At 42.9% G+C, this 17,935-nt stretch overlaps 1 protein-coding gene and 1 long non-coding RNA gene across 8 annotated transcripts in view; one reads left to right on the top strand and one right to left on the bottom strand.

Moving 5' to 3' along the window:
• The window catches only part of RBPJ (recombination signal binding protein for immunoglobulin kappa J region), a 233,547-nt gene that overhangs the window by 88,896 nt on the left and 126,716 nt on the right, over positions 1-17,935 (bottom strand). For 2 of the 7 annotated variants that reach the window (XM_084971706.1, XM_084971705.1), the window contains exon 1: positions 14,986-15,018. The exons of 3 other annotated variants lie outside the window; for them this stretch is intronic. Coding sequence is in view for 2 of the 4 variants with exons in the window: in XM_084971705.1 (XP_084827831.1) it covers positions 14,986-15,005 (20 nt within the window). In the remaining 2 variants the exon portion in view is untranslated. Of the gene's footprint in view, positions 1-14,985; positions 15,019-15,218; positions 15,361-17,935 lie in introns of those variants that run through there. 2 more of the 7 variants (XM_084971703.1, XM_084971709.1) reach the window with 2 other exon arrangements.
• Positions 14,119-17,935, top strand: part of LOC106504605 (uncharacterized) — a 73,526-nt gene continuing 69,709 nt past the window's right edge. Inside the window, exon 1 of the long non-coding RNA XR_014812274.1 lies at positions 14,119-14,318. This is a non-coding gene — a long non-coding RNA (uncharacterized LOC106504605). The remainder of the gene's footprint in view (positions 14,319-17,935) is intronic.

Genomic DNA, 17,935 nt, shown 5'->3' with positions numbered 1-17,935 from the left:
ACAGCTCCGATTCAACCCCTAGCCTGGGAACCTCCATATGCTGCGGGAGCGGCCCAAGAAATAGCAACAACAACAACAACAACAACAAAGATTGCATAAGAGTGTAAATGCATTCTAGGAAGTATGGAAGAACGCTACACATTAAACAAAGACCATCTCTGGGACAGAAGCAAGGAGGCACCAATTCCTTATGCTCTTCATTTAGTGTATGAGGTTTTTGTGGGTTTTTTTGTTTGTTTGTTTTTTGCTTTGCAATATATTTATATATTATTTTTTGGAGAGTGATAAAACATTTTTTAAAAAGAAAAGCTCTGAGTTCCCCAGTGGCTCAGGGGTTCAGGCTCTGGCACTGTCAGTGCTGTAATCTGGGTTCCGTCCCTGGCCCAGGAACTTCCACATACCACGGACAGATGCAGTCAATCAATCAATAGAATAGCTTCAAAGGGTAAATGTACATTAAACTAATATTTAATTAGTTAGGATCATGATTTCTTCCTTTTTCTATGTTGTCACTTTTGTTATTAGGAGAAAAATAATGTAGTATTTTAATTACTCATGGTCAATACTATAGATGTTGACACTAATCTTTAATGTGAGCAAAAAAAGTCCAGATTTTTACCAAATCTTTCATAAAAATAGTAATCATGACTTCTCCTTTCTCTATGCATGGGCATGGCCAAGAGAAGAACTGGTTTCAAGTCTACAAGTATACTTACTCCCCCCATTGCAGGCAGTGCATATCTCTGGGGGTTGGGATTTAGGAACTCACTTATTCACTTTAAACTGACTTGGTTTACAAGCAACATGTATTTGTCTAAATAACTAGAAACTCAGACAGGATTTTAGAATGGTGGTGGCAGGAACATAGTCTTACAACCTCTCCCACATTTTCTAGACAAGAAAATCAGTCTATGGACACTATTTACAACAAAATTACGTTACCCAAACAAACCCCCTCCCCAAACCCCCAAAGACTAACAGATGTACACTAACAAACCACCAACAGCCATAGACCAAACAAGGAAGCAATTTGGAGGTGGTATGGTGTGCAGCTGACAAGGCTATGACAGTGGTCCAACCAGGAGATGAAGTTGGCCTGGAGAATAAAGCAATGGCAGTGAGCAAGGAGAAGCCCAGAATATGAGACAAAAAAAATTGGAAGCAGAAAGGAGACAATGTGGTCATCAATAAAATAAGAAAATATAAGAGTAGGAGGGAGAAGGAAAATATGGAAATTCATTTTTACCTGCTAGATGAACAATAGCATTAATAACTGATATCAAGCCCATTTTATAGAATGGTGTAACAGGTGGTGGAAAAAAGTTGTCTGGGGAAAAACAAGTTTGGTGGGACTACGGAACAACCAGTAATTGTCTTAGAAATATGTATCTAGGAGTTCACGTCATGACGCAGCGGAAATGAATCCAACTAGGAACCATGAGGATGCAGGTTTGATCCCTGGCCTAGCTCAGTGGGTTAGGGTCCAGTGTTGCCATGAGCTGTGGTGTAGGTCACAGACTCAGCTCAGAACCTGAGTTGCTGTGGCTGTGGTGTAGGCCAGAGGCTACAGCTCCGATTTGATTCCCTAGCCTGGGAACTTCCAAATGCTGTGGGTGTGGCCCTAAAATGCAGAAAAAGAAAGAAAGACAGACAGACAGACAGACAGAAAGACAGACAGACAGAAAGAAAGAAAGAAAGATGTATCTAAACATCTGAGGTGATGATAAAGTCAAAGGATAGAAAAGACCAGAAGAAAAAGACAGATTGTAAACCACAATATTTAAGACTGGAGGAAGAACAGGTAGAAAAGATGAAATATACAGGAGAAAAAGTGTCTTATTAGTCAAGACTAAAGATCTCATGGTCAACAAAAACAAAAGATGCAGGAAAATGAAAGGAGGTTTTGAGATCAAACTGAAGGGTTATTTATCGATGACCTGGGATGAAAAACCAGATTTTTAACTTGAAACAAAAACAGGAATATAAAGGAGTTCCTGCTATGGCACAGTGGCTTAAGCACTCAACTGTAGCAGCTTGGGTCAACTGCAGAGGCGCAGGATTGATCCCCAGCCCAGTGTAGTGGGTGAAAGGATCTGGTGTTGCACAGGTCACATCTGCAGCCAGGATTCAATCCCTGGCCCAAGAACTTCCATATGCCACAAGTGAGGCCATTAAAAAAAAGAAGAAAAAATAAGTAAAGGAGAGATCTGGCAGTGGCTTGGATGAGACATAAGAAAGGAAATCAACAGTAAGCAACTCTTACAGAACAGCCTGGTCTGGCAGCCCCTTTGCATACATACATTTGATCCTCACTAGAATTCTGAGATATGCTCCCCATTTTACAAATGGGGAAACTTAAGTTCACTAATTATGTAACTTGTCCTAAGCCATACAACATGATACAAAATAATTAAATAACCTGAAAATTGGTCTTTAGGTAGAAAAAGAATAAGATGAACTGATAGAACATCATCCCAGAGTACTTGACAATATTATTTTTTAAATTATAAAAAATTTTACTTAAAGATAAATGATGTTTTTTCAGAGAACCTTTTGAGTTCAAATGCTGGTCAAGAATAGAGATTTATTTTTAAAGTAATCAAATAGAGAAGAATATAATCTCCTTTTCCTTAAAACCTAGTATTAGGCTTACTTATATCTTGGACTGTCTTGCCAACTAGTAGAGAGCTTGGAAGCTTTCAGGTGATTAACATTTAGGTGGAGAGATAAACAAAAGCTCTTTGAGCACAGGGTAGTGCAATGGTAAAGGCGGAGGCAAAGCTATGGGAACGTGGGTTAAATCACTAAATCCCAACCCGTAGACTTATCTGTAACCTGGAGATACCATCTCCCTTCACAGTGAGGTTGAGGATTCAGTAGATACTCAACAAAATGTCAGTTCCCTAATCCCCTTAAACATTATGTTTACTAAACCACTGACATTTTTAATATAAAATAAATGTTAGCATTTCCATTTTTAAAAAATTGAAGAATATGCTCCCAATTGATAACAGTAGTTAATTTCCTGGTGCAATACTACACAGTAGTTCACTTTACATGACATATTTTTAAAACTTTTGAATTTCTTATAACAAACATTATTTTTCCAACCAGAAAAATTATCAAGATGAGTGTTTATAGATGGCATTAATTAACCCTTAAGAAAAACTTCCACACCAAGAGACTCACTTCCCTGAAATTGTAGAAACAAGGTAAAATGAAATGAAAAAATAAATCAACTGCACACCTAAGCTACCACGTGAATTTAAACTCTAATGTAATTTAAAAGATATTTACTCACTGACAACTTCCAAGAGTTACAGGTAAGAAACTAAAGTAAGTGAAGGACTGCCACTAAATTCTGTATTAAAATGTACACATCAACACCATATCATAGTGGAAAGCCAGGATGAAAAATGACTTGTTTACCAATAACCAGGAAATAATCATTAAAAGCTACAGCTACCCAGGTTTGTTTTTTTAACAACTCCCACTAATTCAACACTATCCATTTAATCAAATCATGAAACTCATTATTATAAGCTGTAGGTAAATTACCAAACCCAAACTATCACCACTATATTTGGAATGCTAAAATGGATTTAATTCACTTCCTTGACATTTGGATAAGCACAGATGACATACACAACAGATTTAATGAGTTCCATTGTCAAGAAAGTAATATTTTCTTGACATAAAAACATTAGAAAAATCACTGTATGAAAATCACCAGGTTCATAAACAAGCCCATCTTTCAGTTTACAATTTCAAGTCATGATCTCCTTCCCTATCTGATAGTCTTTTTTTTTCTCCATCTCCTCTTCTGTCCATTTTTGGAAATAGCCAGGTGCAACTTTTAGTACAGGTGGCAGAACTAAGAAGCTAGGGAAGCAAGAGGCAGAGTGGAGTGAAGCAGGGTAAGTAAACCCAGACAGTTCTAGAGTAGGCAGCGACTAAGTAGAGTGGGCGAGGAGGTGTGCAGTGAGAACAAGTGTGTGGCCACCCTGGTCAGTCAGAAATACAGTATAAGAGGAATTCCAAATTCCCATCGTGGCTCAGTGGTTAACGAATCTGACTAGGAACCATGAGGTCATGGGTTCAATCCCTGGCCTCGCTCAGTGGGTTAAGGATCCAGTGTTGCCATGAGCTGCGTTGTAGGTCACAGACACAGCTCGAATCCCGAGCTGCTGTGGCTCTGGCATAGGCCAACAGCTACAGCTCTGATTAGACCCCTAGCCTGGGAACTCCCATATGCCGTGGGTGCGGCCCTAAAAAGACAAAAAAATAAAAGAATAACAAAAATAAAAATAAAAAAATAGAAATACAGTACAAGATAAAGAATGTAGGCAGCATCAAGAACAGGAAAACAGCAAAAGAGGAAAGAAAGAACAGGCAGGCTCAGAACTGATGGTTTATGGCAGCAGCACTCCCAGGCTTAGAGCTGAGAAATTTATATTCTTGGTCTAAGCCCACAAAAGTAGAGAGAAAGAACTATTTTAAAAAACAAAGTTCACAGACATAAAAAACAAATTTATGGTTACCAAAGTGGAAGTGTAGGAATGGGAAAGGGATAAATTAAGAATTTGGGGAGTTCCCGTCATGGCTCAGTAGTTAAGGAACCTGACTAGTATCCATGAGGACTTGGGTTCAATCCCTGGCTTTCTTGCTCAGTGGGTTAAGGATCCAGTGTTGCCTTGAGCTGCGGTGTAGATCACAGACACGGCTCGGACCCTGCATTGCTGTGGCTATAGTGTAGGCGAGCGGCTACAGCTCCAATTCAGCCCCTAGCCTGAGAATCTCCATATGCCGTGGCCATGGATGCAGCCCTAAAAAAAAAAAAGACAAAAAAAAAAAAAAAAAGAATTTGGAATTAACATATACACACTACTATATATAAAACAGATCATAAGAACCTACCATATAGCACAGAGAACCCTACTCAAAGTTCTATAATAACCTGTATGGGAAAAGAATCTGAAAAAGAACAGATATGTGTATATGTATAACTGAATCACTTTGATGTACATCTGAAACTGACACAACATTGTAGGAGTTCCCTGGTGGCCTAGTGGGTTAAGGACCTGGCATTGTCACTGCTGTGGTGGGGGTTCGATGCCTGGCCTGGGAACGTCTGCATACCATGCACGCAGTCAAAAAAAAAACTTGTCATTCGACTAGTAAAAAATGAATTAAATTGAAAACAAAAAACAAAACAAAGTGCATGAAACATTAAAAGGACAGCCTAGTGGTATAAATACAGAAGAGTAAAAGACCAGCCTAAGTCTCTCCCCCCAGAACAAACCATGAACTAGAGTTGGAGAATTTGGTCACTTGCGAATTTCACTGAGCTTCACTTCAGCTTCTTTTTAATATTCTAATGCCATCCATTATACTTCTCTGTTTTCAACACTCTAAGTGGGGTTTCATTTTTTTGGGGTTTTTTTTGGGGGGGAGGGGCAGGTCCACGGCCATTTAAAATTCCTAGACCAGGAATCAAACCTAAGCTGCTGCAGTTGACAATGCCAGATCCTTAACCTGCTGTGCCATAAGAGAACTCCTATTTGCCATATATGCTATTTTCATAGCCCACTTCAAAAAGTAGAGTCCGGAGTTCCCATTGTGACTTGGCAGGTTAAGAAGCTGATATAGTGTCTATGAAGATGGGGGTTTAATCCCTGGCCTCGCTCAGTGGGTTAAGGATCCAGCGTTGCCACAAACTGTGACATAGGTCGAAGATGCGGCTCCGTCCAGTGTTGCAGTTGCAGTAGCTGTGGCACAGACCGGCAGCTGCAGCTCCATTTCCACTCCTAGCCCAGAAACTTTCACATGCTGCAGGTGCAGCCGTTAAAAAAAAAAAAAAAAAAAGCTTAAAAATGGTAAATTTTTGTAAATCAACTATACTTCCAGAACCAACAGAAAGCTGAACATAATCCAGGGTGTCAGTGTACATGTGGGCTCCACATAGAAAAATCACACATGAATAGAAAATCTATGCTGAATATCAGCTTTGTCACTTAGACTAAGTGCCACCTAGTGGCAAGTATTATATTTTATTAAATTCATTCAAGTTACATTCATCCAGCAAATAACAACCTGGCCGATAGCAGTTGCTCCACAACATGCAAGATAAGTAAAACACTGGTCCTGTCCCTATGAAGCTCACTTATAGATCAGATAAACGGATGCAGACAGAGAAAGAAAGATAATACATGCACATTTATATAATTACAGAAAGATGTTAAATATTACTTCAGTATGCAGAAATACTCAGTATTTATTTAAAAGCTAAAAGAAACAAACACTGTCGTTTCTACGACACTTGTTCACCTCACTCAGACTTTCCCATCTGTAATTACTTCATCACCCAGGTTTCAATCGTTCAGTTTTTTCCCAACTTTTCTTCTACGCTTCTCCCCAACCCCATCTGGTATCCTTTCTATTCCAGAAAGGCGGAAGAAGAGGATCTATTTTTTAAGCACCCGTTACTCCCATAATTGAGCAAGGCATTTTATATACATCTCATTTAATCCTATCAACACCATGAAGTATTATTTTCTCCCATATTTTTAGACAAGGGCAAAACTTAGATTAAGTGACTCATAACCACAGATTTTAAATACTGCATTGATTTCAAAGCTTCCTATTCCACCCTGCCCCTCAAGAGCTGCTTTGTTCTTTCCACTCCTAGGCCTTCCAAGATCAGACCTTGATTATATGTAGTCCCCTTAAGGGCTCCATCAACTCCAATCTATTTTACACTACAGCTGACTCTGAACAGCACAAGTTATACTCTGAGGTTATACTAGGATTTTTTTCAACAGTAAATACTCCAGCACCACATGGTTCAGGCCAGTTGAATTTGAGGATGCAGAACCAAAGATACAGGGGAATTTCAGATGCTCGAGGGCCTACTATAACTTACTAGCCCTTGAGCCCTCATATTTTTCAAGTGCCAACTGTATTTACACCCATCCTCACCTCTTCAAAAAAGTTCAGCACCCCCCCTCCTTTTTTTGTTCTTTTTTGTTTTGTTTTACTTTTTCTGGCCACATCCCTGACATATGGAAATTCCTGGGCCAGGGATCAAATACCAGGCAAAGCTTCGACCTACCCCACAGCTGTAGCAACAGTGGATCCTTAACCCACTGCACCCGGCCAGGAATCGAACTCACTCAAGAGTGCCTTAGAGACAATGCCAGATCCTTACTTAACCCACCGTGCCACAGCAGGAACTCCAACCCCTCCAATTCCTAATTGATATTCAAAACCTTAGCTCATTAGCACTCAAGGTCCTCCAAGAGGCACCAACCACTTTTCCAGTTTTATTTCCTACCCCACCATACAAACTCAAATTAAGAGATAATCATTCAAAAACAAAAATTAAAAAGTAGGAAAAAAAATTTTTTAAAGAGATAATCATTCACACTGGCATTCCCACCAACATTATAATCTGTTATACACTTATAATCTCTCTTATTACCTGTGTACTTTCCACTAAATCATGAGCTTTGCTGAACCATTTTTTAGCCATCTTTATAAGGCCAGTATACAACTCTTATACCTACTAAGTGCTCAATAACATTCTTTAACAAATATAACATTATTATAACAATTAGAAAGGAGAATCACTAAAGCATGGTTATACCCTTCATTTCCCTTAACCATCCCTTCACGTCTGGGGACCTCAATGTTTCTATTTTCTCCAGCTGGTGTACAAACCAGGAGCCTTGTAGAGAACTACATAATTTTTTGCATGAAAAAATTTTCTCATACTCAAACCAAAAGTTAAATGATTTGAAAAAGTATGCTGGAAACTATGGAGAAAATAAATACTTCAGTGGTTGCCAGGGGTAAGGGAGGAGGATGCCACGGACAGGACAGGCAGAGCCCAGAGGCTTTTTTAAGGGCAATGAAAGTACTCTGTATTCTACAATGGTAGATACATTTGGAGATACAGTATACATTTGCCTAAACCCACAGAATGTACCCCAAGAGTGAACCCTAACGTAAACTATGGACTTAAGGAGATGATAATGTGTCAATATATCATTTATAACTCTGTTTGGGACAGGTTAAGGATCCGGCATTGCTGCAGCTGCAGTGTAGGTAGCAAGTGAGGCTCAGATCAGATCGCTGGCCTGGGAACTTCACAGGCCAAAAAAAAAAAAAGGTGTTTATAATAATAAAGAAAAAATCCATTAACACTGGTTCTCTATTTTATAAGGCAACTAATACTACAGTTATATAACACAATCTTTACCACACTAATAAAAAATAACAGGGTTTCATAAAGTGACAAACATTTTTCCTGGTTATATAAACTTTTTATGAGAAACTCTTCTTATTCACTTACCACTCTATCATCTAGTTAACAAATTCACAAAAAAATTAGCTCTAAGGCTAAGTTAAAAATATTGAATACAGAAAAGCATGTGGAGAGTCCCCGTTGTGGCTCAGTGGTTAATGAATCTGACTAGGAGGTTTCAGGTTCGATCCCTGGCCTTGCTCAGTGGGTTAAGGATCTGGCGTTGCCATGAGCTGTGGTGTGGGTTGCAGACACGGCTCGGCTCAGATCCCGCGTTGCTGTGGCTCTAGTGCAGGCTGGCGGCTACAGCTCCGATTGGACCCCTAGCCTGGGAACCTCCATATGCTGCGGGAGCAGCCCTACAAAAGGCAAAAAGACAAAAAACAAACAAACAAACAAAAAAAGAAAAGAAAGTGGGAGGGTGATTTTAAAGGGTAAACTTGGTTTTCTAGTGTACTTCATCTCACATCCAACCAGTGCAGCATTTCACTGGAAGGCTTCTGCAACTCAGGATACCTGAGAAGCAGTGGTTTCCATCTTTTTGTTAAGGTAAAATAGTTCAAATATTCCCAAAACTGCCATGATCTTACCAATCTGACTGAAACGCTGTCATGCTTATCACTCTGCATTGTCCCAACACAACAAACCTACAAATATTTATACAGATAAGTAATTACTACCAATTATACAAACCAAGCCAGAGTGCCTCCAATGGTTGCTTTCCCCAGCACTAAGTTATGTTCAGGAAATGCCTTACCCTTTTCACACCATTAGGATATCATTTCACTCCCTGAAGCAGAAGCAGGCCTAATGAGGCATCAGCAACATCACAATGCTGTGCCAGGCCTAAGGGGCATCCAGAACTCTGGGCAGGATGTCTGAGAGATGGTAGCAGCTGGGCACTCAACATTCCTACATCACTATGGCTGTCCCGGCAGAGAAGAGAGCAATAAGAAGCAGATCCCAAAAAGTTGGGGGTGACTCAATGACAACATCCGTGGTCAAGCAGTAATTTACCAAATATGTCTGCTCAAAATGCCAAGGCACATATTTCAAGGGCTGTGGTCCTCTGCACTAAATACACCGCTGCCTTCCTAAAACATGACCCACAAACCACAGGTTGCAATATAAAAAAGCCCATCTTGAACCCTGCCTGTGAAAGGTTACCAGGAGAAACTGATTATTACAATTAAAGTATTTGTATAGAGGGTTTTATTACTTACAAATCGCTTATGTATACATTGTTTCATTTTGACCTTTATCATTTCACATATTTCACCTTACTTGATTGATAATCACAGTGTGCCTGTCAGATAAACACAACAAAAGCAGCATTCTTACTTTACAGAAAAAGAACCTAAAACTTGGAAAAATTGTCTGTAAGTAATCTGTCCGCAAAACCTGAGTGTTCCGGAAGATTATATAGCAATGGTGTGATCCCCCCAAAAAGCAGTTTATAGTGTTGTAAGATTTAACGTACGTCCTTTTGCACTTAATAAGTATTTGAAACATTTAAAAATAATGGAAACTTTTGAAAAACAATGAATAGTCAACTATACAAAAACCAAAATGCAATATTTAAGCTTGTCGGTTTGTACAAACAATACAGTATTTTCTAATAATCCAAAAACATCTTTTATCTAAGAGTTTTACTACAATGTTCTCGGGGCTAGAGACTGCCTATAGCCGAAAATATCAATTCCTTTGTGTACTTCAGCAATAGATTCCCTATTTATATAATCAACATATGTACACATCAAATTCGGCTCATACGAATCATGTTTGCATCAAAGTTTCAAAGGATTCCGAGTCCTTTGTTCAAAAAACCTTTTACTGAGTCCTTATCATGTTCTAGACACTCTTTAGAGTATAAGAAAATACAAATAATTTTTTTAATGTTACCTGTCATAAGGTAACCAATTGCCTTTTGTTACGACTCAGTATGACACTTCCAAGTGAGGTGTCCTTTTAGGACACAAGGGAGGGGCGCTGAATCCAGCCTGGTGGATCTGGTCAGAATATCCTCAGATGGATATCTTGAAATAATAACCTACTAACACCAGCATGCTTCAAGCACAGGAATACCTTAAACTGCTGAGCCCAAGCAAGGAACTTCCAAGTTCTTAAATAGAGCTGAAGAATAGAGCTGAAGAATTGAATATGAAATGAGAGAAAGGCAAACAGTTCAGCTGGGGAAAAGGTAAATGAAATAGTTATAGAGGACCCCATATGCCATGCCAGCTAACATTTTTTGAGTACTTGGTATGTGCCAGACATCCCAAAATGTTTTCTTGCTTGTAATCCTCACAATAACCCACAGAACTAAGGAAAATTACCTTGCAAATGAAGGAGGAGCTAAGGAGACATTAGCTCGTTTGTCAGTCTTACAGAGGTTTTAACTGGCAGAGATAGAACTGGAACCCAGTTCAGATTAAATCCCAAAAGTGAGCTCATAAACTCTCCATTCTGCTGCCTCTCTTAATGAAGGCTGCTAGGGGGAGCCATTGAAAGGTTTTTAAACTAAAGAGTGAAGTGATCAGATTTGCTCTTTGGAAAGACTAAGTGGAAACTGGATAAAGGGGTGTCTAGAAGCAGAAAGACAAAGCTGCCAACATCTGTAGTAATCCAGGTGAGAGCATGATTGTGGCAGTGAGGATGGAGACAGATTCAAGAGATTTTTCACGAAAGAAAATTATCAGTTCTTAGTGATTAGATGCAAAGGGTTAGTGTTAAGAGAGTAATCCAGAAACTTGGCTTGGGGAACTATGGGACACGACATCACCTATCAGGAAGAGGGAAGTCAACAGGTTTTGTTTGTTCAATAAATATCTATAGAGTGTCTCCCAAATACAAAACACTTTCCTAGGCCAAGGGTCAAGTCTGAAATTAGGGTTCTGGTTGTTAGAAAATATTTAGAGTAAATGACAAAGCATTAATAATACAAGGTATACTGAAAAGTAGTCATCACTATTAACAGACTTGGCCTAGAGTTTAATGAAAACATTTTGTGCAACCATTAAAAAAAAAAAAAAATTACCACATGCAGAAAACAAATCAATAGAGGAAAGGCATTCCACAATCTCACAATGTGTTATTACATTTGAGCTTGACAGATCGTCAAGCTCTTACACAACACATACAAACACACACACACACACACACACACACACACACACACACACACACACCCCAACTTGTGGTCTTATCCCTCTCCCTGTTAAAAAAAAAAAAAAAAAAGTACCTATTTTATTACCCAAACTGTAACATATATTCCGGTTTTCTGGGGGGTGGTTGTTTTTGGTATTTGTCTTTTTAGGACCACAACCCCCAGCATACGGAAGTTCCTAGGCTAGCGGTCGAATCGGAGATGTAGCTGCAGGCCTACACCACGGCCACAGCAATGCCAGATCCTCATCCCACAGAGAAAGGCCAGGGATTGAACCTGCATCCTCATGAATACTAGTAGGGTTCCTTACCACTGAGCCACCACGAGAACTCCCATGTTCAGGTTTTTTTCACCCCATATCACCCCTGTGATTTGCTAAGAACTTAGCGCATAATTTCCTACTTGATTTCTTATAAAAATGATCTACTTCACATCAGCTTATTTCAGTAAAAATTCCTAGATTTTTTAACCACACCTTCCATTCGAGGATGCTCTCTTCAGATCCTAAGGCACAGCGATCCTGTGCAGATGTGGCAAGTTAACTACAATTCCCATTTTACTACATAGTTAGGAAATTGGCCCAGGGGAAGTAAAGTAACTTGGAAATAATCACAAAGCCAGATGCCAAAAATAACAACTTTTAGTCAATCCATGAGAAAATACTGCCCCTAGTTGAAATAACATGAAATTTAGTATTAGGAGGAAGCAAAATGTGAAATAATGTTTTAAAGCCAACTCTTAGGTTTTTAAAAAGACTGAATATGAATATTAAGATTTGTAAGAATTTTGGAACACACCACTTTTTCCCTTAATACTTTATCCATCCAGAGTGCCAAAGATTATTTAATAAACTACAGCTGGCAAGGGTGGCTACCCCCACCCCATCATTTTTTTTATCTTAGCCACTTAGGACACATATAAATCTGTTGATAAAGAATAGGTAACTTTCAAACAAACCTATTTAAGAAACATATATTAGAACAGATGTGAAAATACTTTCATACTCCTCTTACACACTTTTCTGAAAATATACTCTCTGCAATATGCATAGACAATAAATTTAAAGCTTTAATAGGCAATAATCAGAATGAAAGTTTCCCAATCACAACTCATTCTATGTTTCTAAATATGCTGCTGTCTTATACAATTCAATAAAACTATTTTATTTGGTCACAAAATAAAGGTCTTACACAATTTTGAAACAATAAACCTGAACCTGATTTTTAAAAGTTGCTTTTATGACGTTTGTATGATCATTCTTATTTGCACAAGTCAAAGCAAAATACTTTCTATTATTGTAATGTATTTACACTTTGCAGAGTCAGAAACAAGAGTGTGTGCTCAAGATTTTACCTTCAAAAGACTGACTGCCCTAGGAACAAGTCAGGGAGACAAATGATTATCGGTAGAATCAACTCATGGACCCAGATGGCAAATTTTCAGAAGCCTCACTTATCAATCATGAAAGGTGATTTTCCATTAATTAAAACTCAAACTAATTCATACTAATTTAAATCATAGCCTTAAAAAAAATGCTTTCCACTCCACCACTCCTTACACTTGTATATCCTCTGCTAGTAGCACTTTAGGAGGTTTAAAAAGAAATGATACTCCAAATGATTTTATGGGTAACATATCTTACAAAAGTAGTGACCCACTAGTGGGGCCGAGGGAGGGGGTCTTCTTGAACAATATATTCAATCTAGTAATATTGGTAAATCTAATACCTCTTATTCCTAGCACCAGAATAGTGAGGCAATTTAAATACACCATACCGCCCTCCCCCAACCCCCACACAAAACTCCAAGTTTTTAGCATTAACATAACAATAAGCACTGTGAACAAATTTAAGCTCCTTTAACACTTGCAGTGCCTTTACCTTACTTAAAGACTATTACTTAAACGTCTTTTAATTGCATTTGATTAATGCACTCCACAAAGACTTTAGCAGCAGTATTCATCAACCCAAACTGCACTCTTAAGCGCTTTCCTCATTTCACCTTCAAAGCTGGGACAGAGGGCTGTCATAAATCTACAGTGCAAGATCACATAATCGTAAGCTATCTAAAAATTAAGAACAAGTAAAACATTTATATCAAATTCTCAAGCAGGATGCCCTCCCTTTTTCCTTGAGAAGCAGGACTGACTGGTAAAATCACTGAACTCTCCATCTAGAGTCTTGAAAATGCAGGAATTCTCCACCCCAACACTCACAGTTTTGAAACACCAAAATTCACTCAACTGCTACACACATACCAAAAGAATATCCAACGTGAAAATCGGAAATTGTTCGCGCACACCAACAGGAAAAAAAAAAAAAAAAAGCCATGCGCCTCTTCCAACCAGCCTACAATACCCTCAGGTAACCCAGATGCAAAGCTACGACAGCTGCCCTTGGCCTAGGCCGTCAGAAACCAAGGGGCGGGGAGGGGGGGCAATAACCAAGAGACCAGATCTTTTTCCAGGGCTACTGTTTCCAAGCAAAACAACCAGGGGCCCAAAGAGACCGCGAAGAAAACTGGAGACATTGTAATCCTGAGAGAAAAGGGTGGTAGGGAGGTGTGCACTCAATCCCGAGAGAAAAGGGTGCGGAGAGGAGGAGCGCCGCGGAGGAAACTAAGTATCCCCACGCATCTCTCAGACCCACAAAAACAACAACAAACCGCAGGGTCTGTCTGCACGTAGAAGCAGCAGATGGAGTCCCTGGGGCTGAGACAGTTCAGCCAACAAACACCGTGGGTAGCGGATAAATCAACCGATGAAGGGAGGAGAATGGGGGTCCAAACGAATAAGTCCCTGGATAAGGGAGACAAAGCCTCCGGGGGTGTTCAAGGACCAAACAGAAAGGTGAGAGAGAGACAAGGGAGAAAAATGATTTGGGGGGTGAGAAGTGAAAAGAAAGACAGAAATTTGGTGCCTGGGCTGTGGCAGGTCACTGAGCTACCGAATAGAGAGGGGCACAACAAAGGGGCACGGGAGGAAGGACAGCTAAGGGGAGGAGATGGAGAAGGAGAAGGGATGCGGGGCGCGACCGGTCGGACAAAGCGCCCAAGGCGGCGAAACAAAGGGCCGGAGGTAGAGAGTCGCGGGGGGCAGCGGGAAAAGACAAAGCACCAGGGGCCGGGGGCATCGGCTCGGCGAGAAGGCGACGACGGCCAAGAGGAACAAAGCTGAGCGGGGCCGGGAGGCAGGGCCCGCGAGCGGCGGCGCGAGAGGCGCGCGACGGGCACGGCGCCCGCGGGCCCCGCGCGCCCGGCCGCACTCACGCCCGCACCCGCCGGCCTCGCCGCCGCCGCCGCCCGCCCTCACGCGCCGGAGCCCGAGCCGCGGCGGCGCAGACCGGGCAGCGCACGGCCACACACACCGCCGCTGCCGCCACGCTCGGCGCACGCGATGCCGCTCCTGCGGCGCCGAACGCCAAGCGCGCCGCGGCCCCCGAACCCGCCGCCCGCCGCGGACTGCGAGACGCCCGCAACTTTCCCGGTTCCCAGCGCTCCGATTCCCCCAGACTTACCCTGTCACAACAGGCGCCATCTTCCACAAACTCTCGCCAAAACTCCAACCCTCGCGAGATTCCCCCTGACGCCTTCCCTGGTCCCTCTCCCCCGCCCCTTCCCTTTTTCCTCACTCCTCGATTCCACCCAGCCCCCGCGCTCCTTTTCCCCTCACAGCCGCAGCGAAGAGCCAGACGCCTCGCGCCGCCAGCGGAGTAGGGGATCCAGCTCGCTGCCTTCCCTGGAAACCTACCCAAGCGATGGAGCATGCGCAGGCACCTCCTCCGCGGGCGAGCCCTCCGTCTGGTCCATGGGGAGTGCTCCGGTTATCCGGGTTTTGGGACGCGCCCTGAGGGACGTACGTGGAGACTGAGGAAAACCGGAGGGGATTACTCCAGGGACGGGGAATGAAGGGGTCAGGAGGCGGAGCCGAGGGAAAGGGAGGAGGGGTCCTGGGAAAATCTGCCGCGTTTCACAGGCCTAGATGAAACACCTCCTCAAATGGGTGTTTTCCAAGTGGCTTCCCGCTCACTCTAGTTCCCAGCCCGTTTCATTCATTCAAACGTTCATTGGACGCTTCCTTTATGCTAATGTCAGTGTTAGGTGCTGGAGCTACAGAGATGCCTGGGCGAGTGACAAATCAGGAACTATCTCAGTTCATTCGACCCCCGTGCTAGCAGAGAGAGAGACAAGAGTACAAAGTGGCCCGACCCTCCAGAGCTCTAAATGGAAAACTTTTGCAGATGAGCTCTATTGCTTTAGTTTTCTTCTCCTTGGGTGTGAAGTGAGGTCAGGCCAAGGCCTCTGGCAGACTCCCCCCCGCCCCGGTGTCCACCTCGCATACACACGCCAGAGTGTCCTTTTCTCCAGAGGTGAAAACTGCGTTGTAATCGAAAGCCACCACTCCCCCGTCCCGCACTCAAGTCAGAGGTTCTGCTTGGGTAGAGAGCTGCCTTCGTGTAAGCCTTCCTAGGACCCCATCGCAGTCCCCAGACCTGTGTGAACCCAAGTATATATGGGTACAGACTCTGACATGGTCCTATTGGAGGCCTGACACAGTCAAGAACGCTGCTCACTGTCCTAAGGGTATCTCAGGCGACGTAAACCTGGAAGCCCCCGAGCAAACTTGGCCCCTCTGGGCACTTAACAGAAAGGTGCGGGGCCCGAACCCTGCCCCCTCCTCCCTACCTACAGCTCCCCTTTCTTCTCCTCCCCCAACACCCCCCCCCCATGCTTGTCCTTTCAATTCCTAGAGATTCCCAGATCCAGCACGGTGCCTCCCTCAGGGAGCCCCAAAACCCGGAGAACTGGAATTCACAGCCCGAAACCTGCTGAAGGCGCATCAGGATTGGCGCCGCACGCGCGACCAGCACTGCGCATGTGCCCAATGCGGGCAGCCCCGTCTCACGCTACACCTCCTTCCCACCGCCTTCTACTACTCGATTCAGACACAACACGGGCCGTGGGAAATTTCCTAAACCTCGCGAGAACGCGCCCACTGTTGCCTATGCTTTCTCCCCAAATCTCGCGGAGCCCTGGCGGGACAGGTGTTTGTCTAGCGCTGCTCCGGGCGCTGTTCGTGCCGCGCGTGCCCGGGCGGCGGGCGGCGGGCGCGGGCGGGGTGGGAAGGGAGCGGCTCGATGCGGAGGCGGGGCAGGGGGCGCGTGGCGGGGAGCGCGGGGCGGAGGGCTGCTGGGAGGCGCCCGACATCTCGCACACACACACCGCGTGACGCTTTGTAGAAAAATGGGGGTAGTGTGGGGGCGGCCTCTAAAAGAAGGGGAAGCCAGATTAGAAACTCCTCCTAGTTTGGGTGGTAAGAGGTCAGATTCTAGGGCAGGAGGAGCCCCAGGCCGATCCCCGGGGAGGTTTCCTGTCGCCCTCCACGCGCCTGGTACTTTCCTAAAATGTGTTTAACGCCGTGCCCCCGGCCTCCGGGAGCTGACGGCCCCCAGTGCCGGGTTTGAGTCATGCCTCTGAGTCACCCAGTCTGGCCACCACTTTACTTGCTTTAAAACAAGTTTGGATTTCCTTAGCCATTCTCTTGTAGCAATTGGTTGTTTTCTTTCTGATGTACCCGCTGGTCCCAAGACTTAGGGAAAAAATGCTACTTTCTGCGTTCTCAGATTGTAGATTTGTAGATTCCGCCTCCCATTCAAGGACTTTTTTTTTTTTTTTAAGTCTAATATCTTTCCCCTGACTTCTTCCTAGACTTTTAAATTAAGCCCTATCAATCAGTTTCTGGGTTTTTTTCCCCCTTTCCTCCACTAAGGATTTAAAATACTGGTTTTGCTTTCCTTCACCCTTGTATGTGGAATATTCCACATTTTGGCTATTGTTTCATCAGATGCTTTAGGGACAACTGCTTTAAGTGCATTCCTTCTTTTTGGATTATTTATTTGTACAGTCAGTTCCTGTTTACATTCTTCAGTAAGGCTCATTTAAGATTGCCTTGGAGTTCCGCTCGAGGCTCAATGGTTAATGAATCCGACTAGGAACCATGAGGTTTTGGGTTCGATCCCTGGCCTTGCTCAGTGGGTTAAGGATCTGGCGTTGCCATGAGCTGTGGTGTAGGTCGCAGACGGGGCTCGGATCCCGCGTTGCTGTGGCTGTGGTGTAGGCGGGTGGCTATAGCTCCAATTAGACCCCTAGCCTGGGAACCTCCATGTGCTTCAGGAGCGGCCCTAGAAAAGGCAAAAAAAAAAAGATTGCCTTAGTGTGCTTTCTATACTAGCCTAGCCTTGTGTCTTGATGACATCATAGACTCACAAATGTAGAGTTGAATAGTCTGAATTTTGAAGGACAGGGAATCTTTTAATAAGGGCTTGTGTTCTGCTGGTAATGTAGTGAAATTAAGTTCTTGAGTTGTTTTTCAAGGCCGTTAGTTTGTGAGTGTGTGTATGTGTGTGCACACTACACATTTGCCTATCCCTTTGATTAAGTGTTTCATGCAGAATAAAAGAAGATGTA

The sequence above is a fragment of the Sus scrofa genome, chromosome 8, assembly GCF_054392235.1.
Source record: "Sus scrofa isolate SSC_HxYL_T2T_F1_AM1 chromosome 8, Sscrofa_HxYL_maternal_Yorkshire_Landrace_v2.0, whole genome shotgun sequence".
Classification (NCBI taxonomy): Eukaryota; Metazoa; Chordata; class Mammalia; order Artiodactyla; family Suidae; genus Sus; species Sus scrofa.
The sequence above is the reverse complement of the archived record's forward strand: the minus strand, read 5'-3'. Positions and strand labels throughout refer to the sequence as shown.